At 38.6% G+C, this 24892-nt stretch overlaps 2 protein-coding genes and 2 long non-coding RNA genes across 4 annotated transcripts; 3 read left to right on the top strand and 1 right to left on the bottom strand.

The window, feature by feature from the left end:
• The first annotated feature begins 1782 nt into the window (after positions 1-1782).
• Positions 1783-3638, top strand: LOC309508927. The gene is made up of 3 exons (XR_014209740.1): positions 1783-1970; positions 2662-2709; positions 2850-3638. It is a non-coding gene; the product is annotated as an uncharacterized lncRNA (long non-coding RNA).
• A 2695-nt stretch (positions 3639-6333) lies between these two features.
• LOC309481127 (uncharacterized protein) lies at positions 6334-13105 on the top strand. The gene is made up of 6 exons (XM_082145956.1): positions 6334-6390; positions 6499-6870; positions 7035-7136; positions 7454-7686; positions 10448-10626; positions 12931-13105. The coding sequence occupies exons 1-6, from the start codon at positions 6360-6362 to the stop codon at positions 13088-13090; spliced, it is 1077 nt and encodes a 358-aa protein (XP_082002082.1). The 5' UTR covers positions 6334-6359; the 3' UTR covers positions 13091-13105.
• A 4393-nt stretch (positions 13106-17498) lies between these two features.
• LOC309508855 lies at positions 17499-18618 on the top strand. Its single transcript, XR_014209729.1, has 2 exons — positions 17499-17605; positions 17691-18618. It is a non-coding gene; the product is annotated as an uncharacterized lncRNA (long non-coding RNA).
• Positions 18619-20129: 1511 nt separating this feature from the next.
• LOC309482164 (uncharacterized protein) lies at positions 20130-21298 on the bottom strand. Its single transcript, XM_082147361.1, has 4 exons — positions 21235-21298; positions 20899-21013; positions 20329-20581; positions 20130-20190 (listed from the first exon to the last, which is right to left on the bottom strand). Exons 1-3 carry the CDS (start codon positions 21295-21297, stop codon positions 20415-20417), a joined length of 345 nt encoding a protein of 114 aa, XP_082003487.1. The 5' UTR covers position 21298; the 3' UTR covers positions 20130-20190; positions 20329-20414.
• Between the last annotated feature and the right edge of the window lie 3594 nt (positions 21299-24892).

Here is a 24892-nt window from a genome sequence, read left to right as displayed (position 1 = left end):
TGCTGCTGTTGCTGTTTTATCAGTCAGTGGTTAGATCAGCGTAGCAGACAATAAACGGGACAAGGGACGTCACGTATGGGACAAATCAATTAGGCCCAATATACAGACGTCCCGGCTAATAGGTGACACGTGACAGTTGGCATTGGCAAGTGGCTAGGTTAGCCAGTAGTACTAACCCCCTTTATAGTAACAACCTAGTTTAAGGAATTCTAACGTTACAATTGTGCCTCTTGTTACTGGATCTCATGTTCCAAAAACAAGTTGTATTAAGGCTTTAATGTAATTTTTTACTTCATTTTAGAGATGCCAGGAAGTTCAAAGAAAATGTGCCCAGGGTGCAACACCCTAATAAGTGTTGCATACAAGGCTTGCCCGCTTTGCAAACAACTGCAGCCATACAAAGCAAAAGTTGCAGCGAAGAGATGCAACTTTCAAAATAAAAAAAATGAATGGAAGGAGTCAGTCAAGAAAAACAACAACAGGACAGTTGTTCTCAATAGCAGCCATGTGTTGGTAAGGTTAGGTCAAAGTTCAGGATTCTAATAGGAATTTATGAAGTTAAGTCAATTAACACAGTAAAGTTTAACAGTCAATAGCCATGTTTCCATGTAATTGTCAAGCGAACTTTTGAAATGTTTCGAAAAAGTATAAAATATCAATCAGGTATATTTCTATCAACTGGGTTGGAGGGAATTAATTAAGATCCCGCTAGGGGATCCTCCCACACTGAAGCTGTCCCTAACCCGCCCCATTTCCCACCAGCTTTGGGCTGCAAACAACCCAACCCTTAGGAGATGGGACCTCGGCACTATGGGGGCCGTTACCGGAGAAAGACTCAGGGTCCCGAGCAACACCGCCCAAGTGGTTTCCCATACACCACATTTTTGAAAAAGACAAAAACCACCTCAAGCGACCGTAAAATGTTTTTGCTAAATTGAGGACGTTTTTTCCCCAAATTTTGATGGAAACATGGCTGGTGAAACATGTAGTAGTAATGAATTCCTTGATATGAGTTGTACATTTAATATGACCAATAAACAGTTGTCATGAAATTAATATTTAAATTAAATTATTGTATTCGGTGCATGTTTTTTTTTATTTAATAATGTTTTTATTTCAGCTTGACAAACTTGCTGCCCTTGATTTATTTATTTTTTCCCCATACTACTTTTGGGGAAGAAGTGCAAAGGAAGCTTGGTGGCCGATGTCATCCTAGGAGGGGATTATATTTTGGATCCTGATTTGCTTCAGAGGGTTAAACATATTTATGAAGCTGTGCTAAAGAGTAAGTCTTTTTTTTACAAATATGAAGCTCTGGATTAATCTGAAAACACTGGTAACCCTAAGGAACCCAAAGCAATGTGAACCCACAAGTATCATTATCTTTATTTTTCTATTGATGCAAAGTATGAGCATTACTTTCAGCCATAATAGGATAAAGCAGCATGTGATCACCCAATTGTTTTCTTTAGCAGTTAAGCCAAGTCAACAAGCTAGATAAAAAGTAGGCAGAAAATCTAGAATGCTCTGATCAGACATTAAGAGACAGCATTACCTTGACTAGGAACTCGATGACTATATTTGTTGATATAGACTGTAGATAATTAATTTTACTTTTTAATCATAGCATAACACACCTGTAATGTACAAATCAATCTTATTATATATACTAGCCTGTTATCATCACTCGCCCGCAGGTCCTCTTCCTTGTGGTTCAATAATTAGTCATAGGCTATATGGAATAAAGGGGCACTGAGATTAAGGCAAACCGTAAAATTTTTCTTGTGTGTGATGTTTGTCTTGTCTGCAAGTTCATTTTCAAAGACAGAAGAAGGCCACAAGTAGCACAGAAACTACAGCACCTCCAGAAGCCACTGAGACCAACGGCACTCCAGAAGCTACTGCCACTGAGACCACAGGCTCATCAAAAGCCACAAGACCCTGGGGCCAGAAAGCAAAAAAAAGACAAAGTGAAGTATATTTCCTTATTAGTCAGTAATGTTTTATTAGAACTGTGTTAATAAGTATGTTATCACAGAACTATGTTTTTTTAATATAGTACCAGTCAAAAGTTTGAACCCACCTACCCATCCAAGAGAATGGGAAAGCGTGTCCAAACTTTTGACCGATACTGTATATTCTAAATTAGTAATTTAGACTAGTAAATTAGTAAACTTACTGTATTTAAATATTAAGCATAGCGTCAGTTCTGGCAGGTCACATTAGTCAAGCTCGAATCAGCTGATCCACGTCTACCTATAGGAATACGACGCCTATATACAGTAACGCCTATTACTGTATACATGTATAAGCTCCTTCAGTATTATCAGCAGCTATCGCGTTTCTCAGGAGCCAATTACCCTCCTCCATCCCCAGCTCCACCTCTCGTCAGTCATTATAGCATTCTGATTACCCCTGAATCAGACTTAAATTCTCTTAATTATATTGTACATTCAAATGAATTAATGATATCTGCAATACTTTTATGTCTGCTCTTATGATTCTATGCTAGGCTGCATGGATGCGCTGGGAGTTCTTGCCCAGAACAGAACCATACCACCAATCCAAACTATATGCTAACTGTCAATCATATTTGACGATACAGGTCTTGACAGAAATAGTGTTTAATAAAATGTGGTATCTTGTATGTTTTTTATACAGATCCAGTCCAACAGAGGGTAGCCAGCAAGATGAAGCAAAAAAAAAAGTGTTAAGTACTCTATTTACATTTTCTCTATTTAAAATGATATGATGTATCAACTACACATTGATTCTGCCGTCACAGTTAGGTATTGTCTATACTGGTATATTGGTATACTTATTTCAATGTTATATTGACTGTCTTTCAGATGAGTGTCCAGAATGCTGTAGGAGAGTGAGGCAAAACAACTTTGACTACTCCAAGGTTTTGAAAAGAAGAGTGAGAGAGGTTTGTCTTTCTAAAGCCTTTTCAACTGTCTTGCTTTATATCAATGTACTTGCATTCACTCATTATTAATATTTAAATCCTTTTTGATTCTACAATGAATAAGGCCCTGTGTCCACGAAAGCGTTTTTTCACGCGACTGGCATATTTTTCCAATAGTTTTCAGTGGGAGCGCCGCTGAGTGTCTTTTTCACGCTGATGCACTGAGCATTCGTCGTTTTTTACCGGTCGCCAAGAGTTGAAGAATGTTCAACTTTGGGTAAAATGCAGCGCTCATCACTGTCACTTTTTACCCAGCTGTCCAATCACAGTGGAGGAGGGGCGGGACTATCTTGAAAATACATTCGCCAAAGAGGGACATACCTGGAAATTCAAGCTTCGCCTTTTGCGTTTTACACTCAGTGACACTTTACCGGTCGCCAAGAGTTGAAGAATGTTCAACTTTGGGTAAAATGCAGTGCTCATCACTGTCACTTTTTACTCAGCCGTCCAATCACAGTGGAGGAGGGGCGGGACTAATAACACACAACCGCCACACTCTGCTCGTACAAAGTAAACAGATGACAACAACAAGCATAATAATTAAACAAAATAGTTTTAAACTAGAGCCAGAGCAAATACTTTATAATCTATCGACATTTTTATATAGAAACAACACAGAAACAAACAATCTGTGAAATGAGATACTAGTAACACTTTCGCGAATATTCCGTATAATAACAACAAGCAAAGCATCTCTACTGAAAAAAAAAAAGCCAAACGCTCTCAAGCACTCACAGCTAGGCGTTATCAGCTGGCTAAAAACGGTTTGGTGGACACACAGCCTTAGCCTGACTACGTCAGACTTCGTACTTCCGCTCAATTTCAGTTCGCTTCTGTACTCAGTCTGAGATAGCGACCGTTTTCCCTGTTTTCCTCCGGCCTCAAAACAGCCGGCCAATCAACGAACAGAGGGCGGGCTGAGAGCCGTGACGTAGACGCTGATTGTACCGTGGATGCGTAGATTTACTTCACATAATCTGCAAAAGTCGTTCACAGCCATGTTCACTCCGGTATTTCGCTCGATGGTTTTGTTTTCGCATCATACATGTGTTTGCAACACGGTCTCACCCCTATTCGTCACATACTGCCGTTTGGTCATTTTCCCCTCACGTACCAAAGGCCGACGTTGAGGGTACCCCCTATTCGTCGCTTGACAACGGAGAGGGTCATCCGATAGATTTGAGTGCAAATCCCTCATCTTTGAATTTTGAAGAAATGGGGTTACCCATCCAGCGGTTTGCCTGCGCTGGAAAGTATGGTTTTAGGCGACTGATTTTATGCTGCAAATGTGTATTTTGCAGTAGCGTGCGGCGCATATTGTTACAATCATTCATTGGTGCGGTGAGCATACATTTTCGTGGGGCAGAAACCCTTGTCTGAATCGGTATAACGACTTTTCCTTTCTCTTTTTTATATAATTTTGGGTTACATTAAAATTACATAATTACAGGACTTTATATTTGCTGTATGCTTAACACATGCCTTAATTTAGGTGGGATATTTTATAATTGTAGATCACATAGTTTGATCATTTCCCCCTCACGTCCATAAGCCGACGTTGAGGGTAGCTACCCCCATTCGTCGCTTGACAACGGAGAGGGTCGTCCGATATTTGAATGCAAATCCCTCATCTTTGGATTTTGACGAAATGGGGGTTATCCATCCAGCTGGAAAGTATGGTTTCAGGCGATTAATTATGCTGCAAATGTGCATTTTACAGTAGCGTGCGGCGCATATACTGTTACAATCATTGGCGCGGTGACCATACATTTTCGTAGGGCAGAAACCCTTGACTAAATCGGTATCACGACTTTTTTCTCTCTCTCTCTTTTTTTTTTTTTTATATATAATTTTGGCCTACATTAAAACGACATAATTGCAGGACTGCATATTTGCTGTAGGCTTAAAACATGCCTTAATTTAGGTGGGATATTTTGCCGATGGTATTTCAATTTGCAATTGCTTATACTATAGTGAGCCTACAACTTTGCTTTTTTTTTTGCGACAAAAAAATAAAATAAACAATATTCGCCTACTTTTATAGAACTTTCATCTCAATACTGATTATGATGTTGTAATAAATTAAATAGCCTACTGCAGAAATGTTTATATTGCTTAATATGGACATATCCTTTGGCAAAGTGATGGATGCATTCTGGGAAGTGGTGTGTTTAAATGTAATGGCTACATATACCCGTGTTTCCTTCACTTAGACATTTATGCTGACCCTTTAAAATTATATTAAAAAATATTATAAAAAAATATTAAGACTGTACTTTTTAATTATGATTGATATTTTGGCGCAATTTTGTGCAACACGTCACTGTGTGCGACCATCGCAGAAACCATTGCCCAGCGCGATTCCACCACGGTAAGTCGCTTACAACAGTCTCATAAGAAAGAGAAATGAATAAGCATTTATACGTCCAAAAGTAATACAATTACGAGTTTATAAAAAAAAAAAACATGTTGTAGGCCTATATATATATCAGGGTACCGTCGTCGGTGTATGAATGAGTGAATGAATGGGTGAATGTGAGGCAATCTGTAAAGCGCTTTGGTGGCAATGAGTCTGTTGCAAGCGCCTATATAGTCCATTTTGTGTGGAAATAAACTCATAATTTTATTTTGGACGTGTAAATGCTTATTGAGGGATTATTGGGGATATATATATATATATATATATATATATATATATATATAGTTTAAGTCTGGCAAGGCAAAGTTTATACAAGTATCCTGATCATGTTATTCCTGTTTGTTTATCCAAACACAAGGATGTGTTCAAAATATCATGAACCCTAAAGCTCACACAAAAACTTATTTTTAAAGCCATTTATTTTTTATGATATTGTGATTGCATGAATGAACAAGAGCACCATTTACTTAACTTCTTAGCCTAGTAGTTATTCATATTGTAATATGTAGTTTGGTGATCTATTCTTTTTTGATTTGTTCTTCTCTTTCTCTGCAGGTTCCTTAATCCCTGTCCTTTTAAAAAAAAACATCACCTCATTACATCGAAAAAAAGGCACTTTTAAGAGCCACATTTGTCTTGTATTTTGTTACTCTCTCTACTGTTGTATTGTGTTCTCTCTCTCAGATCATCCCGGAAACAAGCAGGTAAGATTTTTTCTACATTAATGTTTATTAAAATGTAGACTCCAGATCTAGTTTTGTATCTTGGAAAGGTATACAACATAATCACAAGTCATGGGTCTGAATTAGAATATATCTGAGGTTATTATTACGTACCTGTGCCTAGCATCAGGTAAAGTTTGTGTCATTGAGTGTAAAAAGCAACAGCTTTTTTGCTACAGCAGGTCCCAGTCACAGCCAGAGTCGAAAGACTGGTGTCTCTCATGTCAGGACTCCGGAAACCAGTGCGGAAATGACCATTGACTTTCCTTCCGTTACTGCAGGTGTGTTATTTATTTTGACTTCACTGGTTCAAAACAGTATGTTCATTTATTATAAAATCACCATTGTTCAATGCTACTGTTTTTAAATATTGTGCATTGTTTTAACAGAGTCCTTCCTTCAAGAGCTTAAACGCTCACTGGGTGAGGACATACATGAAGATGAAATGGCACTTCAAGCCTCAGCAGACTGGTCGACTCGAAAGAGCCTCATATCAGGGTGGTGGGAGAAAGAGAGACCCCGACTGGTCAACACCATGGTGGCTCGACAACATGCGGCAACTCGGATCTGCCAACATTGTGGAAATGGTCCAGCCGTTATCCGTTGTTGTGACTGCCGACCACACCCATTCCTCTGTGGCCAGTGTGATGTCAGGGTCCACCAAGGTCAAGTGTTCCACAACAGGGATTCGATGACACTTGCATTTTTTCATCCATTGCCTCCCACAACTTGTGTTGTGGAGAGGGTTCTAACCCAGTGTGGTAAGTTGTAGTTTTTAAGTCACATTCTTAGACTTGACTGAAAAACGAAATGCTGTTTTCTGATAGGTCGATGAAGCCGTCAAGTGCATCTTGTTTAAAATAGTTTCCAGTAAATAAATGTTATTGTTTAATTCTCATCCATGTGTTTTTTTGTTTGTTTTAAGAGCGTCTTGTTCCTTTGGAGATGCCAGAGACAATATGCGGTTGTCTACAAGTATCATCCAGTGTCATCGCAGGACAGTCCATAGTTGTGGTTACAATGAATGGTAAGAAGAACTTTATGGGTTTGGGTGGGGGTCACTTCTGTAGAATTTTCTTTTTGATTTTCTCTGATTTTCTTTATCATGGATGGAAATCCAGAGGTGTCAATAGGTTGTGTGTTGATTAGATTGGCTGGGCCCACCTATGTGGAGGAAAACAATTAACCTTTGTTTGAATGGGGATAGTTAATTTGCCTGACAAAATGTTTGTAGAAGTGTCCTCCTGATCCATCCTTAGTCAAATGTTCCCATATCAGTTGTCAGAATGACACAGTTTGGTCTGTCAGAATTAACTTTGTGTATATATTTCCTTCTTTTTCCAGGGCGATATGATCTCAGATTGCCTCAGATTATATGCAAAGCATGTGAAGCCACTTGGAGTCCTGGAGTGGATGACCTGATCCGTAATGACTACTGGCCTGCCACTTCTCACTATTCAACTGTGTACGCAACAGATGTCCTTTTTTCTTTTGAAGAGCTGAAGATGGCTGCACCAGGGATGTCTAGCCAAGCATTTCTTAGAATGCTGGATCAACGCACTGTTCGCTTTGGCCGTGTAAGTATTTGTGGTAATAATTGCGTAACTCCATATATAATACTATGAGGGCATGATGATGATGATGATAGTACACATGAACAGAGCCATTAGACCCTTTATAGACAACCATAAACTCATGTTCTCAAGGCCGGACTTACCATTGGGCTTGACTGGGCTCAAGCCCATGGGCCCCGCCCAATAGGGGGCCCCGCCCGTTTACGTTTGATTTTTTCAATAATATGTCAGTCATTTAATTTTTCATTTAAAGTTTGTTGATTGGTCTAGCATTGTTACCTGGCCCTGCCCTGCCATGAAAAATGTAATTTAATTAGCTAAATTAAATGTCAGTCATCTTGAGGTTTGCTGATTGGTTATTGGCAGTTACGTAGTGCCTCGTTTACTGCCGAACCGTTGAAAAAACCTGTCCGCATTAGACAGTAGCCGCGTTTCCATTACCCTTCAAATTGCGCAAATTGAAATTGCGAATTGAAAATAAGCACAATGGAAACACGTCAATTTCGCAAAAACTCCCGTTTATCGCAAAAAAGTTTTTACACTCTCATGAGGAGGTTTTTCAGGCAATTCGAAAAAGGAATATTTCGCAAAACTGCTATGGAAACCGTTTTTGCGCATTTACAGTCACCTGACTTAGAAGACGCGGTGTGTTTGAGGTCCATGTACAGCTACGCAAATAATAATAATTTTATATTATTTTATTATAACATTTAATAGGCTATATTTAGAAGAGGCTTTTATGCAAAAAAGGAACAAAGCTGAGTGTGGAGCGCGCACTGCATGACACGGAGGCGCGAGCGCGAACACTTGCATTTTCCTATCAACAGTGGAAACAACTTAAAATAGCCTAGGCTACTCTATCATTTCTTGTCATACAGAAAATAATAATACATTATTCCCATCTACTTTTATTTGTGTAAACTCACAATAACAAGAAAATGTTGTGCTTTTGTAAAATAAAATAAAACAATCAGACGCTTTCATGATCTCCGTAAACTGGAGCGCGAGAACTGAAACAAAATATAGCTTATGTAGGCTAAAGCTTGAAATGTCCACTTTAAATCGAACAAATTCGAATCGAAAGCTAATACCTTCTGATTAATCTGTATGAAAGGTGCATTTCTCTCCAAAAGCGCATCTGCTTAACAGCGGAGATGGAGATGTGATTTTAGCCAAAACAATAGTTTATTAATAATATTAATGGCTCTTCTCATTCAGCACTGCGGGAAAAACATCAATTCCATGTTCTAATTTGGCCTTAGAAAACCAGTCAAATCGACATGTTTTCCATATTAATTTGTGAATATTTTAAATGTTTAATAAAGGGGCAAAAAGTCATAAACAAAAATCTGAAAATTCGTCGATATTTACTTTTTTGCGCAGCAGTTTGTGTAGCCAGTTCAAATTAAAATTTTGGTGTTCAACTTTGCGTTTTAAAAAGACAACAACCGTTCATTTTTCGTTTTTCAATTACGGGTTAAAAAAGGAAAAACGAATGGACACAAAAGTAGCCTACATGGATCGTTTGGACAGAATACGAGACAGAGTTCTTTATTAAATTCATAAAAGAAACAATAATTAGCCTATAGGAATACTGGATTCTAAATCTCAAAGAAATGCCACAATCAAAACATATGTTTTCCAGGTAAATAAGTGTTTTATTCTCATTCTGACCAAGACATTTGTGCATTGCAATAAACTTATGATCACTTTGAACTTTTTTAATCATTATTTATTTATTGGAAAAAACTTTTTCAAGCTTCAATCAGTGGTCATATAAATAAATTATTACGTTTTTTTAACATGTAACACTGTCTACGGTACCAGTCACCTTTTGAAAGTAGCTTTGCACTTCAAATAACGATTGGATCGATTATATTGTTACGCCACCAGATGGCGACAAATGACTTTTAAAAAAACATTTGTCATTGAATCGTTCATTCAGGAGATTCGTTAAAAAATGCTGATTCATCTATGAAGCAAGTGTATTTGATTGAGGAATTGAATCATTCATTCAAACCAAAGTTGTTTTTGTTTTTTTTTATAATTCAGATTAATTAAACATTTTTAATAGACTTCAGCAATTAACATAAATTATGTTATTTTGTTTAGTTGTTTGTTCAGAATCGTGATCTCTATTTTTATTCTCAGTTTATCCAGAATTGTGTAGCTCTAATACATAGCTTGTGTATGTATCATTTGTGTTCTATTTAAAGTAATGTATAGCCTAGAAGGTAGGGCCCGAAAGTGACTCAAGCCCAGGGGCCTCCACCAACCTAAGTCCTGCCCTGCATGTTCTCTCATCAGCAGTTTGCACTGAGACATTTATGGAAAAACAGGTCATTCTGAAGATCTCAAATTCAACTCCAATGGCTACCGACTTTGACATCTTCTCCCCAATATCATTTCCTGATCCCAGAAGTGTTCCCTTGGATTAATGGGCTAAACATTGCACAGGCTTAATTCTAAACAGTATGGAAGCCGTTGTAGCCCTCTTTGCGTATAGATTTAGACTGAATGTCAAACAATATCCTGTATGTTTAATGGCCAGGTCCCCCAAATACACCAGTGTATAGTGTATGAGTGAAGTTTACACATTGTTTATTTCCTTTGATATGTATTCTAAGGAGTGGTAACAAAGTTTGTACAAACATCCCAAAATGTATCCATTTAGAACATTTTACTTCAGTGTAGTATATTGTTTAATTTGATCCGTTTTACTGTTCTCTTTTGTTCTCTTTTACTGAACTCTTCTTTGAAACAGAGCGGAAACATCACAGCAGACAGCTTCCGGAAAAGCTTCTTGGAGTGGGAAGCTGTCCGATTCGAAGTGGACAAATTATGCCAGGAGGACCACTTTGACTGCCCAGCGTGCAACCCAGACATGCTTGCAGTATCCGTTGATGGAAACCGTAAGCACTACAGATTCAAGAGTGCAGCAAGGTACTGTGTGTGCATTGACGGTCCATTACTTTGAAAGTAACTGCTGTGAATTCAAAATCATATGAATATTTAAAGTTAAAGGTACTGTAAGCGATGCCGGGAGTCGTAACTTCTTGTTGACATTCGAATTGTTGTCAAACAAAACGGAGGCTAGCTAGACCCTCCCTTCTCCTCATCCCGTCTCCTCCCTCCTCCCCTCCCTTCCGGCATAAAGGAAAGTCAAAGTAGTCATTACAAACAAAGTTAAGTTTTACTGATACTTCATTCAATGTGTAATAGGGGTGGGCAAAAAAATCGATTCACATATGAATCGCGATTCAAACGTTACCGATTTAAAATCGATTCATAGAATTCCAAAAATCGATTCTTGTTTTTTTATTTTTTTTTTTATTTTTTTTTAAATATAAATTTTTGGGTATTGTCCTGAAATGAGTTTAGCTTGCCATTCCCATAGATGGCGCTGCATCGAATTCACACTTACGCCTGCACACTCTTGTCATAGCCAAAAGAAGAAGTGCAGCAGAAGCGAAGCGGAGCAGAAGGAAGGCTGGCTGGCTGGCTGGCTTTGTGGCGTGTCTGTTTTTATTTCGGCTCCCATGTTAACAGGTTAGAGCTTGCACACAGCCTGCGTGACACGCGCGTCTCTGGTGTGGCCCGAGTCGTGCGGAAAACGTGTACATGCTAGAAATAGAACCAACGCCTATTTTTCTCGCGACACGCAAGCGTGTTGGAAGCGTTTCCAGGCAAAATAGAATGTTTATATGTCATTTTGACATGAATATTCATATTAATAAATGACATTTTGATGTTTGAAAGTCTAGGTTTTGACATAAATGCAGATATAATGTAGGCTTATTGTATTTTTTTTTTTTTTTTTTTTTTTAAATTGCACCTGTCAATACAGAACGAAATATTCTGTAGCCTATTTTGCCGTCAATAGCCTACTCCTTAAACTACATTTAGCAGTGTTGTTTGTTTAATCTGACTACAGCACTTTAAAGCTAAATGTAAAAAAAAAAATAAAAAAAAAATAAAAATTTAAGTTTTAATTTAAACTTGAATTAAATGTATTCGAAAGCTGGCCAAAGCTTGGCACTTTGCACTGTTTAGTTGCAAAAGTTTTTATGAAGACAAAGTAATATCAAACTTCATTTAATTTGTTATTTATTTTCTTTTAAATTGTATGTCTACTGCAATCACACAGGAAAAAGTCAACTACATTTACATACTGTGAATCGTTTTTTGAATCGAGAATCGTTTTTGAATCGAAAATCGATTTTGAATCGAATCTTGAGACTAAAAATCGGTATCGAATCGAATCGTGAAATTTTCTGAATCGTGCACCCCTAATGTGTAATGTCGCCAAGTTAGATAAAGGGTTTTATATATTGCAGAACAGAATGCAGAAAAAGAGAAACATTATTTTAAAATCGTTTTGCCACCTGAAGCTATAACTATAGCTCCCATACAAGGACGCAATAATAGCAAGATAACGTAGCTTCGCGTTTCCCAGTGAGCATAAACAACGGCGGCGGCGTAAACAAATTTAGTCAAAGTTGTCAACAGCCTATAAATGAACATTCAAATTCATAACAAACAGTGGATGAAAACAATCATTCACACAAATTGTCGCCCTACTGTGAATTTGCTTGATCATTTACAATAGAGATTGAGCTCTGCTAGAAACATATATGTTGTATTCACCAAAGTTAACGCTGACTGCATAGTTCTAGCTAATTACATCCTTGTGTTGGTTTGGCGAACATTAACGTCAATTTAGAAAGAAATATGGATTTACCTGTTCTGCAAAAACAGAGCAACTGAATGTGGATCGGAAGCCCTTCTGCCCGGCGGAGTTCTCCCACCTTTAAAAGGTTTTTCCGATGTAAATTCGGGACTTCACGTGTTCCTTATCCTTGTCCCTCTTCTTTGCAATTTGTTCATCGGAATGTCGTGTTTCGGCCATAATTCAAACTTCCCTCTTCATGCTTCTCTCTCCTCCACACACCCACTTCATGTGCACGCGCACTAACCCCCTAAACCCCACCCTCAAATACTTCTTGTCGGTGATTGGCTGGAGCACTGTTTGTTGTGTTTCGTGGTGCGGGTGAGCCCAGTTTCTTTTTGTTGCCGTTTGTGGAGCCTGTGGTGTCTACAGAGACCGTGTTTTTTTACAGTGTGTTCAGGGGACAGGCAGCTAGCGGATAGTGAGGAGATGTTTGCTGTATGTGACAAAAAAATGTTTGGCCTAAAAAACGCGTGGCATCGCTTACAGCACCTTTAATATGTATCTCTTTTATTTAGATCGGAGGAAAAAGCCATCTTTGATGGCGTGTTCATCGCGAATGATGATGACGTTGCAAAATTCGTGGACTATGTCCATACCTCGACCAGTCATGTAAACTTGCACAACTTCACTATATTTACCTATAAAACACCACGTCCTACAGAGTACTTTGTTTGAACAAGTTTGGACTGTTCATCTTCCATGTTTTAGGTCTCTGGAAGAGGTGTCTGTGGAGGGCAATGGTCATCGGCGCATGAAACGTCTCAGAAGTCCTCAGGAAAAACAGACGAGGAGGGCCTGGAACTCGCTGTATGTCGTCATGGGGTTCTCCTTCGTGCCCTCAATATGTTCAGGGGGGAGATTTTTGCCTACCCCCTGTACCTACAAAAGCAAATGGCCTGTAAGCCAGTTACATTTTTTGCAATGGATGTGGCATGCAAATACTGGCCTTACCTCCAGAGAGTGACAGAGAAATGCCCTGAGCTTCAGGATCTCCTCACCATGAGGCCATTTCTTTCTGTTTTTCATGCCAAAGCTCATGATTTCAAATGTGAGGTAAGAAAAAATGATTGTCCATGACATTTTCTTTCCCTGAAATCCTGCATAAGATTGTTGCCACTTAGGTTTTCTTTTTTTGTTTTCTTTTCTAAAGGTAAAATGGAGTGGAGCATATCAGGAGGGGGCTGGTTCGACTCTTGGGGAAGAGGTGGAGCAGTGCAACGCCTTCCTCTCGAGGATTGCTGTTACGACAAAGCACATGTCAAAAGCAGGTAAGGTAACCAGTCAATTTTGATCCTGATGACAATGGTGAGCCACTTTGAGCTCATGCATATATGCTGACTCTGAAAATATAAAGCTCAGATTATTCAACATAAATGGATGGATCGATTACAATACCATCATCCTATTTTATTTGATGTGAGGATAATAAGGAAGGGCAGTGCAATATTAAAAAATACACATCGATTCTTTAGAATCGCGTGGAAAGACAGTATGTCACATTATAAAAAGGCCCTAAAAGCGGCCAGGGCTGAGCACCTCCGCAAACTAATAGAAAACAAGCAAAACAATCCAAGGTTTTTATTTAACACCGTGGCTAGACTAACAAATAAACAGACGTCACCCGAACAAAATATCCCGTTACAGTTCAGTAGTAATGATTTCATGAACTTCTTCACTGAGAAAATAGAAAGCATCAGAACCACAATTGTAAACGTTCAATCTTCAATCGCGCCTTATAATTCAGCTTCAATTATCACCCCGCAAGAACAATTACAGTGCTTTACTACTATAGAACAAAAAGAGTTAAATAAACTTATCACTTCATCTAAAACAACAACATGTTTATTAGATCCTATACCAACTAAACTACTGAAAGAAGTGTTACCTGTAGTGGAAGAGCCTCTCCTCAATATTATTAACTCGTCTTTATCTTTAGGTCATGTTCCAAGAACATTTAAACTGGCAGTTATAAAACCTCTCATTAAGAAACCACAATTAGATCATAATAATCTAGCAAATTATAGACCCATTTCAAATCTTCCATTTATGTCTAAAATATTAGAAACTGGGCTCTTTCTTGCAACAAAATGATATCTATGAAAAGTTTCAGTCTGGATTCAGACCGCATCATAGCACTGAAACTGCGCTCGTTAAAATCACAAATGATTTACTTTTAGCTTCTGACCAAGGCTGTATCTCAATACTAGTTTTACATGATCTTAGTGCTGCGTTCGATACTATAGATCACACAATACTCTTAGATCGACTACAAAATTATACTGGTGTTCAAGGACAAGCACTAAGCTGGTTCAAATCATACCTATCTGACCGCTACCATTTTGTCTATTTAAATGGAGAAAAATCGATCATAACTCCAGTAAACTATGGAGTGCCGCAGGGATCTGTGTTAGGCCCTCTGTTATTCTCAATATATATGATGCCACTTGGAAATATTATAAGGAAACATGGAATTAGTTTCCATTGTTATGCTGATGACACTCAAATATATATTTCATCACGGCCGGATGAAAACGCAAAATTTTCCAAATTGACAGAGTGTGTTAAAGATATAAAAGATTGGATGACGCGTAATTTTCTTTTATTAAATCCAGACAAGACAGAGGTAATACTTATCGGTTCAAAAAACCGCCCACAAAACCTCGCACAATACAACTTTAACATCATAGGATGTCCTGTTACATTATCCTCTACAGTAAAAGACCTGGGTGTTATACTCGATTGCAACCTGTCTTTTGAAAATCATATTTCATATGTTACAAAAACAGCCTTTTTCCACCTTAGAAACATTGCTAAGCTACGTAATATGCTATCAGTTTCTGATGCAGAAAAGTTAGTTCATGCATTCATGACCTCGAGACTGGATTACTGTAATGCTTTATTAGCTGGTTGTCCTGCATCCTCAATAAACAAGCTACAGTTAGTCCAAAATGCCGCCGCTAGAGTTCTTACGAGATCAAGAAAATATGATCATATAACACCGATTTTATCATCACTGCATTGGTTACTTATAAAGTTCCGTATTAATTATAAGATATTGCTACTGACTTATAAAGCCCTAAACGGCTTAGCTCCAGTCTATTTAACGGATCTTCTATCACCCTATAATCCATCGCGCTCTTTAAGATCACTAAATTCAAGGCTTTTGGTCATACCTAGGATATCCAGAACCACCAAAGGAGGGAGAGCATTTTCACATTTGGCTCCAAAACTCTGGAATAGTCTTCCTGATACTGTTCGTTGCTCAGACTCGCTCTCCCAAATTAAAACTAGATTAAAGTCACATCTCTTCAGCCAGGCATTCATATAATCCCACAGTTCAAACTACAATCCGGCCTCTAGCTCATAAATGCCAGAGGAGAACTGGCCCCCGACTGAGCCTGGGTTCTCCCAAGGTTTTTTTTTTTCTCCATTAGGTCACCTGATGGAGTTTTAGGACACCATTTGGTCACTTGATGGAGTTTTTCGGTTCCTTGCCACTGTTGCCTTTGGCTTGCTCAGTTGGGGATATTTTGGGGATATTTAATTTAATTTTATCAATCAATAAATTCCTCTTGAAACAAACTTTGTTGTATTATTTTAATTTAATACTGCGAAGCTGCTTTGATACAATCTGTATTGTGAAAAGCGCTATACAAATAAACTTGACTTGACTTGACTTGACTATTTCTTCACTATCCTGTGCTATTTACCTAACCCTTTCATGGGACAGTAATCAAATGGCACAAGACAGCAGATTAATAGTTCCATAGTACTGTAAGTTATTATCTCTGAAAAGTTTGTGATTCAAGTCTGCACAGTTTCTTCTCCTACTGCTACTGGAAAGAAAGGTGATAATCTCATATTTTTTATTTTTGCAGGACGCATAGACATGCGCTGGAACCAACAAAAGTTTGACAACTTGGCTTCTACCCTTGCCCGCCGATATCGGAAGGTAAAGACACCAGTTTTCCCTTATGCAAAAATGCATAGCGATATTGTAAAATAAAATATTAAATGTTCATACCATATATATTGATAGTCCACGTATATACGAATATACTGTATATTTAATTAGTGTTGTATGTGGTTTTCTAATAGTGAAGGTACTTCACAATCCTTATCAACAATTGTCAAAGTTGTAGGCGTTTCCCTCATTGTCATTTATGTTTGAAGGCCAAAATAGCCCTGCAATGCCAGTTGCATAACCTGGAGGCCATGAAAACGGTAATGGACATCTCAGACAGTCAACTGGAGAGGTGGATCTTTGATGTCAATGAGTGGGCAGAAGGTAGGATATACTGTTTTATACTGTTTGATATGGTGCTTGATGTATCACTTCTGACTAAGCTTGGCTGCAATTCCAAAGAGGCTCATTGTAATCGTAGTCAAAGAGCACATACTCTGATTGCTGATGACGTGTGGACAAGATTATCCCCATGGGGACAATAAAGAACCTAACTATACTCAAATTTAGCTACAAGTGTAGCCTCTCAGTTACAGAGAAATATGAAAAGATTGTTGAGGCTTTATTTTGCTCATACACCAAAAATATTTTTTCATGGAATCAAGAAGCATATTTCTTATCTCTTCATTTCTTCCTCTCAGCAACAACATCCCCAAATGATGCTGATGTTGCCACTGTTGCCAGCCCAATAGAGGAGCTGGTGGCAAGTGTTAAGAGGAGGTCCCAGCGTCTTTATAAGGACAGTGACGGATGCAAAGGACGTGCCCGAATCCGCCGAAAGATCAGGGAGGAAAAAAAAATCTTAAATTCTGTAGTGGAGAAGTATAACACCTTGGTTCCTAATGCAGAAAAACTGACATTGGACACCATTCTATCTGACGAGATTGTTTGGCCATGGCAGCTTACACACGGTGGTATGTACACAATTCCGTTGACTTTGTGAAATAGTCACATAGTAGGACAAAATCTGTCATGCCTCGATTGTAACCCCAGAAAATATTGAAATACTAATCTTAATTACAACCGACTTATGTTTCATCTATGTATTTCAGACTCTGTAGATCTAAGGACAAAGAGGAAGGCGTTCGACATTGTGATGGCAGTAAGGAGACTTGAGCAGGAGAAGAGGATTCTTATTGCAGAGATGAACAAGCATTGGAAGTCTCTTTGCACCCGTGCAGACACCCTGAAGCAGATGTCATCCCAGCTTTCTAATGTGACATCAGGTATGTATTTGTCATACTTGGCATACATTACAATGTTTCTGAATGTTTCTGATTAATAAAGGCTCAATGTGTTTTAACATGTAAGGTGAGACGTGGGGCCTGCTTCAAGATGGTATCCGAGGTCTACAGAGCTTGACGATGAAGAACAAGGAAGCAAGCAACAGCCTGGCAAAGCATGCAAAGAAATGTTATGTTCAAGTTCTGACTGAAACCGAAATTAACTTCGATAGTGATTCTGAGGAGTACCATACCAGCAGTGACTCTGAGCAAGACTAAACATGGCCAGAGTCCTTTTTTATGCGGTTGTGTGCTGGGGAGGCAGCATTAAGAAGAGGGCCGCTGGGACAGGTTGGTAAGGAAAGCTGGCTCTGTGTTTGGCATGGAGCTGAGGTTAATCATTTAACAAACTGAGGATAATTTGCAGTAGCAGTCTTCTGTCATGCTCAAAAACGAGGAGGTCATTTGTCCCCAGGGCAAACCAGCAACTCAATGTCACAGAAAAGGTTAGGGGAGAAATGGACTTTTCAGCATGAGTCTCACCCTGCGCCAACCATCACATCACTTTGTCTATTGTCTAGTATCCACTATCCATTTCACTGTCTTACAGGCTACATTAGCCCCTCTACACATTCTGGGCTGTGGTCCCAACATTTACCCCTGTTGGCTTGTATAATCTTTTTTTTTTTTTTTTATAAATATATTTAAGTTTCTGTTGTTCTATTTATTTGATCTTCTTTGTATTGTTTTTGTTAAGCAATACTATTACACTCTTTTTTTCCATAGTCATATTAAACATGCACAGCTTTGCACTGATTAAATCCCTGCAATGTTTACTTTTGCACTACCACCACTGCAAATCACTCCATAGCGGCCCATCATGTATCACAGGGTCAGTCCCTACCAGGCCTTTGTAATCACTCGACATGCTCTTCACTTTTTGCATTTGTGATTTTTGTTATGTGTCTGAGCTATGTGTGTTGTTTTTGTATAAGCTAATAAATGCCTAAAATGTGGTGTGTCGTCTTAAGTACAGTGTTTATACTAGGGGGAAGAAGACATTTCATCATGACAGTTTCCTCCATCTCCTAGATACATCTTACATGGATACACAGATAACATTTATTCATGAGATCATATGGTTTATATGTATTTCTTTAATGTTATTATTTCTGTCTTATTGCCAGGGAAGCTGGATTGCTTTGTTTATTGATATTTTTAGAACTATAATGCTACATCTATCAACATTTATTTAGATGTTATCATGGTATTCATTACATTATTTTAATTATGTCATTTCAGTATTATTATTGGTGAAACATTACAGTATGCAGTCAGACAGAACACTACAATGTGGGCTGAGCGGGTCACATATGAATCCCATATCCCTCAATGCAGGTCAGGGGGTCTTTAACGCCAGTATAGCTTCAATGTACATATTTAATCAGTGGTTTTGTCACCAGCAACAACACTTTGCTCAGTTTTGAACTTTTCGAGTGTAGTTGAAGCCCATTCACAGCAGACAGCAGAAAAACAGAGTCGTCGAACAAGTCCACCCACCCAGCCCGGAAGAACTACAAGTAACACTAGCTTTGTAACTGTGTTCTGTGGGTGTCTCTAGTTGAAGTTGTAGTTTCAAAATATATTGGTATATTTCTCATAAGTAGAAGTTGGCAGTGTAGAATTTTGGATATACCCTGTTTTTGGGGGGGATGGGGAACACACTGGTCTCATCAGATTTTAAAAATTGAATCGTTAAATAAGTCAAAATAGCTTATTACCACATTTGACAGTGGTTAAACATTGGAGACCATATCTGCATGACAGCTAAGGTCCAGAGCTTTCTATAAGAGCTGGTCCTATGTGTGTAGCACATTCTGTTGCTAAATGACAAGCCTGTACAAACATGTACTGGGTTCAAGGTTCAGAGCAGAGGTCAATAATTCAAACCAGGAGTATTGTATCCTCTTCAGACTGACATATGTTACTGTTGAGGTTTGAGACCTTTCCAATGATGTGCTTGCTATAGTCCTACGACAACGTTTACATTTTTACATATAATCATGAAGCCCATTTTGCAGGCGATAGCCTCCTTTATTGTCCCCAGAGGGATATTTGCCTTGAGTTCAAATACTTCACACATAAAACTTAACATATTATTTTATCATACATCCGACATATACTTACAATAAAAAACAACATAAACAAATGTTAACATAAACATAACATTTCTTTGCATGCTTTGCAAGGCTGTTGCTTGCTTCCTTGTTCTTCATCGTCAAGCTCTGTAGACCTCGGATACCATCTTGAAGCAGGCCCCACGTCTCACCTTACATGTTAAAACACATTGAGCCTTTATTAATCAGAAACATTCAGAAACATTGTAATGTATGCCAAGTATAACAAATACATACCTGATGTCACATTAGAAAGCTGGGATGACATCTGCTTCAGGGTGTCTGCACGGGTGCAAAGAGACTTCCAATGCTTGTTCATCTCTGCAATAAGAATCCTCTTCTCCTGCTCAAGTCTCCTTACTGCCATCACAATGTCGAACGCCTTCCTCTTTGTCCTTAGATCTACAGAGTCTGAAATACATAGATGAAACATAAGTCGGTTGTAATTAAGATTAGTATTTCAATATTTTCTGGGGTTACAATCGAGGCATGACAGATTTTGTCCTACTATGTGACTATTTCACAAAGTCAACGGAATTGTGTACATACCACCGTGTGTAAGCTGCCATGGCCAAACAATCTCGTCAGATAGAATGGTGTCCAATGTCAGTTTTTCTGCATTAGGAACCAAGGTGTTATACTTCTCCACTACAGAATTTAAGATTTTTTTTTCCTCCCTGATCTTTCGGCGGATTTTTGCATCCATCACTGTCCTTATAAAGACGCTGGGACCTCCTCTTAACACTTGCCACCAGCTCCTCTATTCGGCTGGCAACATCAGCATCATTTGGGGATGTTGTTGCTGAGAGGAAGAAATGAAGAGATAAGAAATATGCTTCTTGATTCCATGAAAAAATATTTTTGGTGTATGAGCAAAATAAAGCCTCAACAATCTTTTCATATTTCTCTGTAACTGAGAGGCTACACTTGTAGCTAAATTTGAGTATAGTTAGGTTCTTTATTGTCCCCATGGGGATAATCTTGTCCACACGTCATCAGCAATCAGAGTATGTGCTCTTTGACTACGATTACAATGAGCCTCTTTGGAATTGCAGCCAAGCTTAGTCAGAAGTGATACATCAAGCACCATATCAAACAGTATAAAACAGTATATCCTACCTTCTGCCCACTCATTGACATCAAAGATCCACCTCTCCAGTTGACTGTCTGAGATGTCCATTACCGTTTTCATGGCCTCCAGGTTATGCAACTGGCATTGCAGGGCTATTTTGGCCTTCAAACATAAATGACAATGAGGGAAACGCCTACAACTTTGACAATTGTTGATAAGGATTGTGAAGTACCTTCACTATTAGAAAACCACATACAACACTAATTAAATATACAGTATATTCGTATATACGTGGACTATCAATATATATGGTATGAACATTTAATATTTTATTTTACAATATCGCTATGCATTTTTGCATAAGGGAAAACTGGTGTCTTTACCTTCCGATATCGGCGGGCAAGGGTAGAAGCCAAGTTGTCAAACTTTTGTTGGTTCCAGCGCATGTCTATGCGTCCTGCAAAAATAAAAAATATGAGATTATCACCTTTCTTTCCAGTAGCAGTAGGAGAAGAAACTGTGCAGACTTGAATCACAAACTTTTCAGAGATAATAACTTACAGTACTATGGAACTATTAATCTGCTGTCTTGTGCCATTTGATTACTGTCCCATGAAAGGGTTAGGTAAATAGCACAGGATAGTGAAGAAATAGTCAAGTCAAGTCAAGTCAAGTTTATTTGTATAGCGCTTTTCACAATACAGATTGTATCAAAGCAGCTTCACAGTATTAAATTAAAATAATACAACAAAGTTTGTTTCAAGAGGAATTTATTGATTGATAAAATTAAATTAAATATCCCCAAAATATCCCCAACTGAGCAAGCCAAAGGCAACAGTAGCAAGGAACCGAAAAACTCCATCAAGTGACCTAATGGTGTCCTAAAACTCCATCAGGTGACCTAATGGAGAAAAAAAAAAACCTTGGGAGAACCCAGGCTCAGTCGGGGGCCAGTTCTCCTCTGGCATTTATGAGCTAGAGGCCGGATTGTAGTTTGAACTGTGGGATTATATGAATGCCTGGCTGAAGAGATGCGACTTTAATCTAGTTTTAAACTGGGAGAGCGAGTCTGAGCAACGAACAGTATCAGGAAGACTATTCCAGAGTTTTGGAGCCAAATGTGAAAATGCTCTCCCTCCTTTGGTGGTTCTGGATATCCTAGGTATGACCAAAAGCCTTGAATTTAGTGATCTTAAAGAGCGCGATGGATTATAGGGTGATAGAAGATCCGTTAAATAGACTGGAGCTAAGCCGTTTAGGGCTTTATAAGTCAGTAGCAATATCTTATAATTAATACGGAGCTTTATAGGTAACCAATGCAGTGATGATAAAATCGGTGTTATATGATCATATTTTCTTGATCTCGTAAGAACTCTAGCGGCGGCATTTTGGACTAACTGTAGCTTGTTTATAGAGGATGCAGGACAACCAGCTAATAAAGCATTACAGTAATCCAGTCTCGAGGTCATGAATGCATGAACTAACTTTTCTGCATCAGAAACTGATAGCATATTACGTAGCTTAGCAATGTTTCTAAGGTGGAAAAAGGCTGTTTTTGTAACATATGAAATATGATTTTCAAAAGACAGGTTGCAATCGAGTATAACACCCAGGTCTTTTACTGTAGAGGATAAAGTAACAGGACATCCTATGATGTTAAAGTTGTATTGTGCGAGGTTTTGAGGGCGGTTTTTTGAACCGATAAGTATTACCTCTGTCTTGTCTGGATTTAATAAAAGAAAATTATGCGTCATCCAATCTTTTATATCTTTAACACACTCTGTCAATTTGGAAAATTTAGCGTTTTCATCCGGCCGTGATGAAATATATATTTGAGTGTCATCAGCATAACAATGGAAACTAATTCCATGTTTCCTTATAATATTTCCAAGTGGCATCATATATATTGAGAATAACAGAGGGCCTAACACAGATCCCTGCGGCACTCCATAGTTTACTGGAGTTATGATCGATTTTTCTCCATTTAAATAGACAAAATGGTAGCGGTCAGATAGGTATGATTTGAACCAGCTTAGTGCTTGTCCTTGAACACCAGTATAATTTTGTAGTCGATCTAAGAGTAATGTATGATCTATAGTATCGAACGCAGCACTAAGATCAAGTAAAACTAGTATTGAGATACAGCCTTGGTCAGAAGCTAAAAGTAAATCATTTGTGATTTTAACGAGCGCAGTTTCAGTGCTATGATGCGGTCTGAATCCAGACTGAAACTTTTCATAGATATCATTTTGTTGCAAGAAAGAGCCCAGTTGAGCGGACACCACTTTTTCTAATATTTTAGACATAAATGGAAGATTTGAAATGGGTCTATAATTTGCTAGATTATTATGATCTAATTGTGGTTTCTTAATGAGAGGTTTTATAACTGCCAGTTTAAATGTTCTTGGAACATGACCTAAAGATAAAGACGAGTTAATAATATTGAGGAGAGGCTCTTCCACTACAGGTAACACTTCTTTCAGTAGTTTAGTTGGTATAGGATCTAATAAACATGTTGTTGTTTTAGATGAAGTGATAAGTTTATTTAACTCTTTTTGTTCTATAGTTGTAAAGCACTGTAATTGTTCTTGCGGGGTGATAATTGAAGCTGAATTATAAGGCGCGATTGAAGATTGAACGTTTACAATTGTGGTTCTGATGCTTTCTATTTTCTCAGTGAAGAAGTTCATGAAATCATTACTACTGAACTGTAACGGGATATTTTGTTCGGGTGACGTCTGTTTATTTGTTAGTCTAGCCACGGTGTTAAATAAAAACCTTGGATTGTTTTGCTTGTTTTCTATTAGTTTGCGGAGGTGCTCAGCCCTGGCCGCTTTTAGGGCCTTTTTATAACGTGACATACTGTCTTTCCACGCGATTCTAAAGAATCGATGTGTATTTTTTAATATTGCACTGCCCTTCCTTATTATCCTCACATCAAATAAAATAGGATGATGGTATTGTAATCGATCCATCCATTTATGTTGAATATTCTGAGCTTTATATTTTCAGAGTCAGCATATATGCATGAGCTCAAAGTGGCTCACCATTGTCATCAGGATCAAAATTTACTGGTATGCTCCACTCCATTTTACCTTTAGAAAAGAAAACAAAAAAAGAAAACCTAAGTGGCAACAATCTTATGCAGGATTTCAGGGAAAGAAAATGTCATGGACAATCATTTTTTCTTACCTCACATTTGAAATCATGAGCTTTGGCATGAAAAACAGAAAGAAATGGCCTCATTTACCCCTTTTCCACCAAGGCAGAGCTGGTGCTGGTTCGGAGCCAGAGCCTAGTTTCAAATCGGTTCTTTGTTTTTCCACCGCCAAAGCACCAGCTCCGAACCAGTAAAACTGGTTCTTAAGTAGCACCAAATCATTGCAGGGTCTAGAACGGAGCCAAGAAAGAACCGCTTGCGTCAGAGGCTGGGGGCGGGGTTACCGTGGCCAACAAGACTGAAGAGAAACTTGTGACCGCCATTTTTAAATAGCAGCTAGTCGAGCTAATAGCAGCTCGATTATAATATCCGTCTATGTAAGTTACGGCGAGCTGCACGAACGCGTTGGATTCGCCGTGTTTGGATGCCGATTTATTTTCGCAAACCCATGAGCATCCATAGTAACGCAACGTCTATTATTGTTGATGCCTTGTTCGAGATGCATCGGAGCAGCGTGGACCGATCAGAGCTGCGGGAGTGTTTGGAGATCATACGACTCCTTGTGCTTTTTGATCGCTTTCGCAGTGCTTTGATTTCATGTGCTGATCGTTCTGCGAGAAGCCGATGCATCTCGAACAAGTCTGGTGTGTTTGTGTTTGGCGCTGCCGCGCTAGCGTTGCTGGGCAACATGATACGTATGCAGTGACGTAAGATATAGCTCTGTTGTGGCTCTCTGGCCGGTGGATACGCAAACCGGTTCGTCAGTCGAACCAACTCCGAACTGGCAATAGCTCTAGCTCTGAACCAGCACCCGGTTCTTGTTGGTGGAAAAGGGGTAATGGTGAGGAGATCCTGAAGCTCAGGGCATTTCTCTGTCACTC

The sequence above is a fragment of the Leuciscus leuciscus genome (genome assembly GCF_965113295.1).
Source record: "Leuciscus leuciscus genome assembly, chromosome: 1".
Classification (NCBI taxonomy): Eukaryota; Metazoa; Chordata; class Actinopteri; order Cypriniformes; family Leuciscidae; genus Leuciscus; species Leuciscus leuciscus.
The sequence above is the reverse complement of the archived record's forward strand: the minus strand, read 5'-3'. Positions and strand labels throughout refer to the sequence as shown.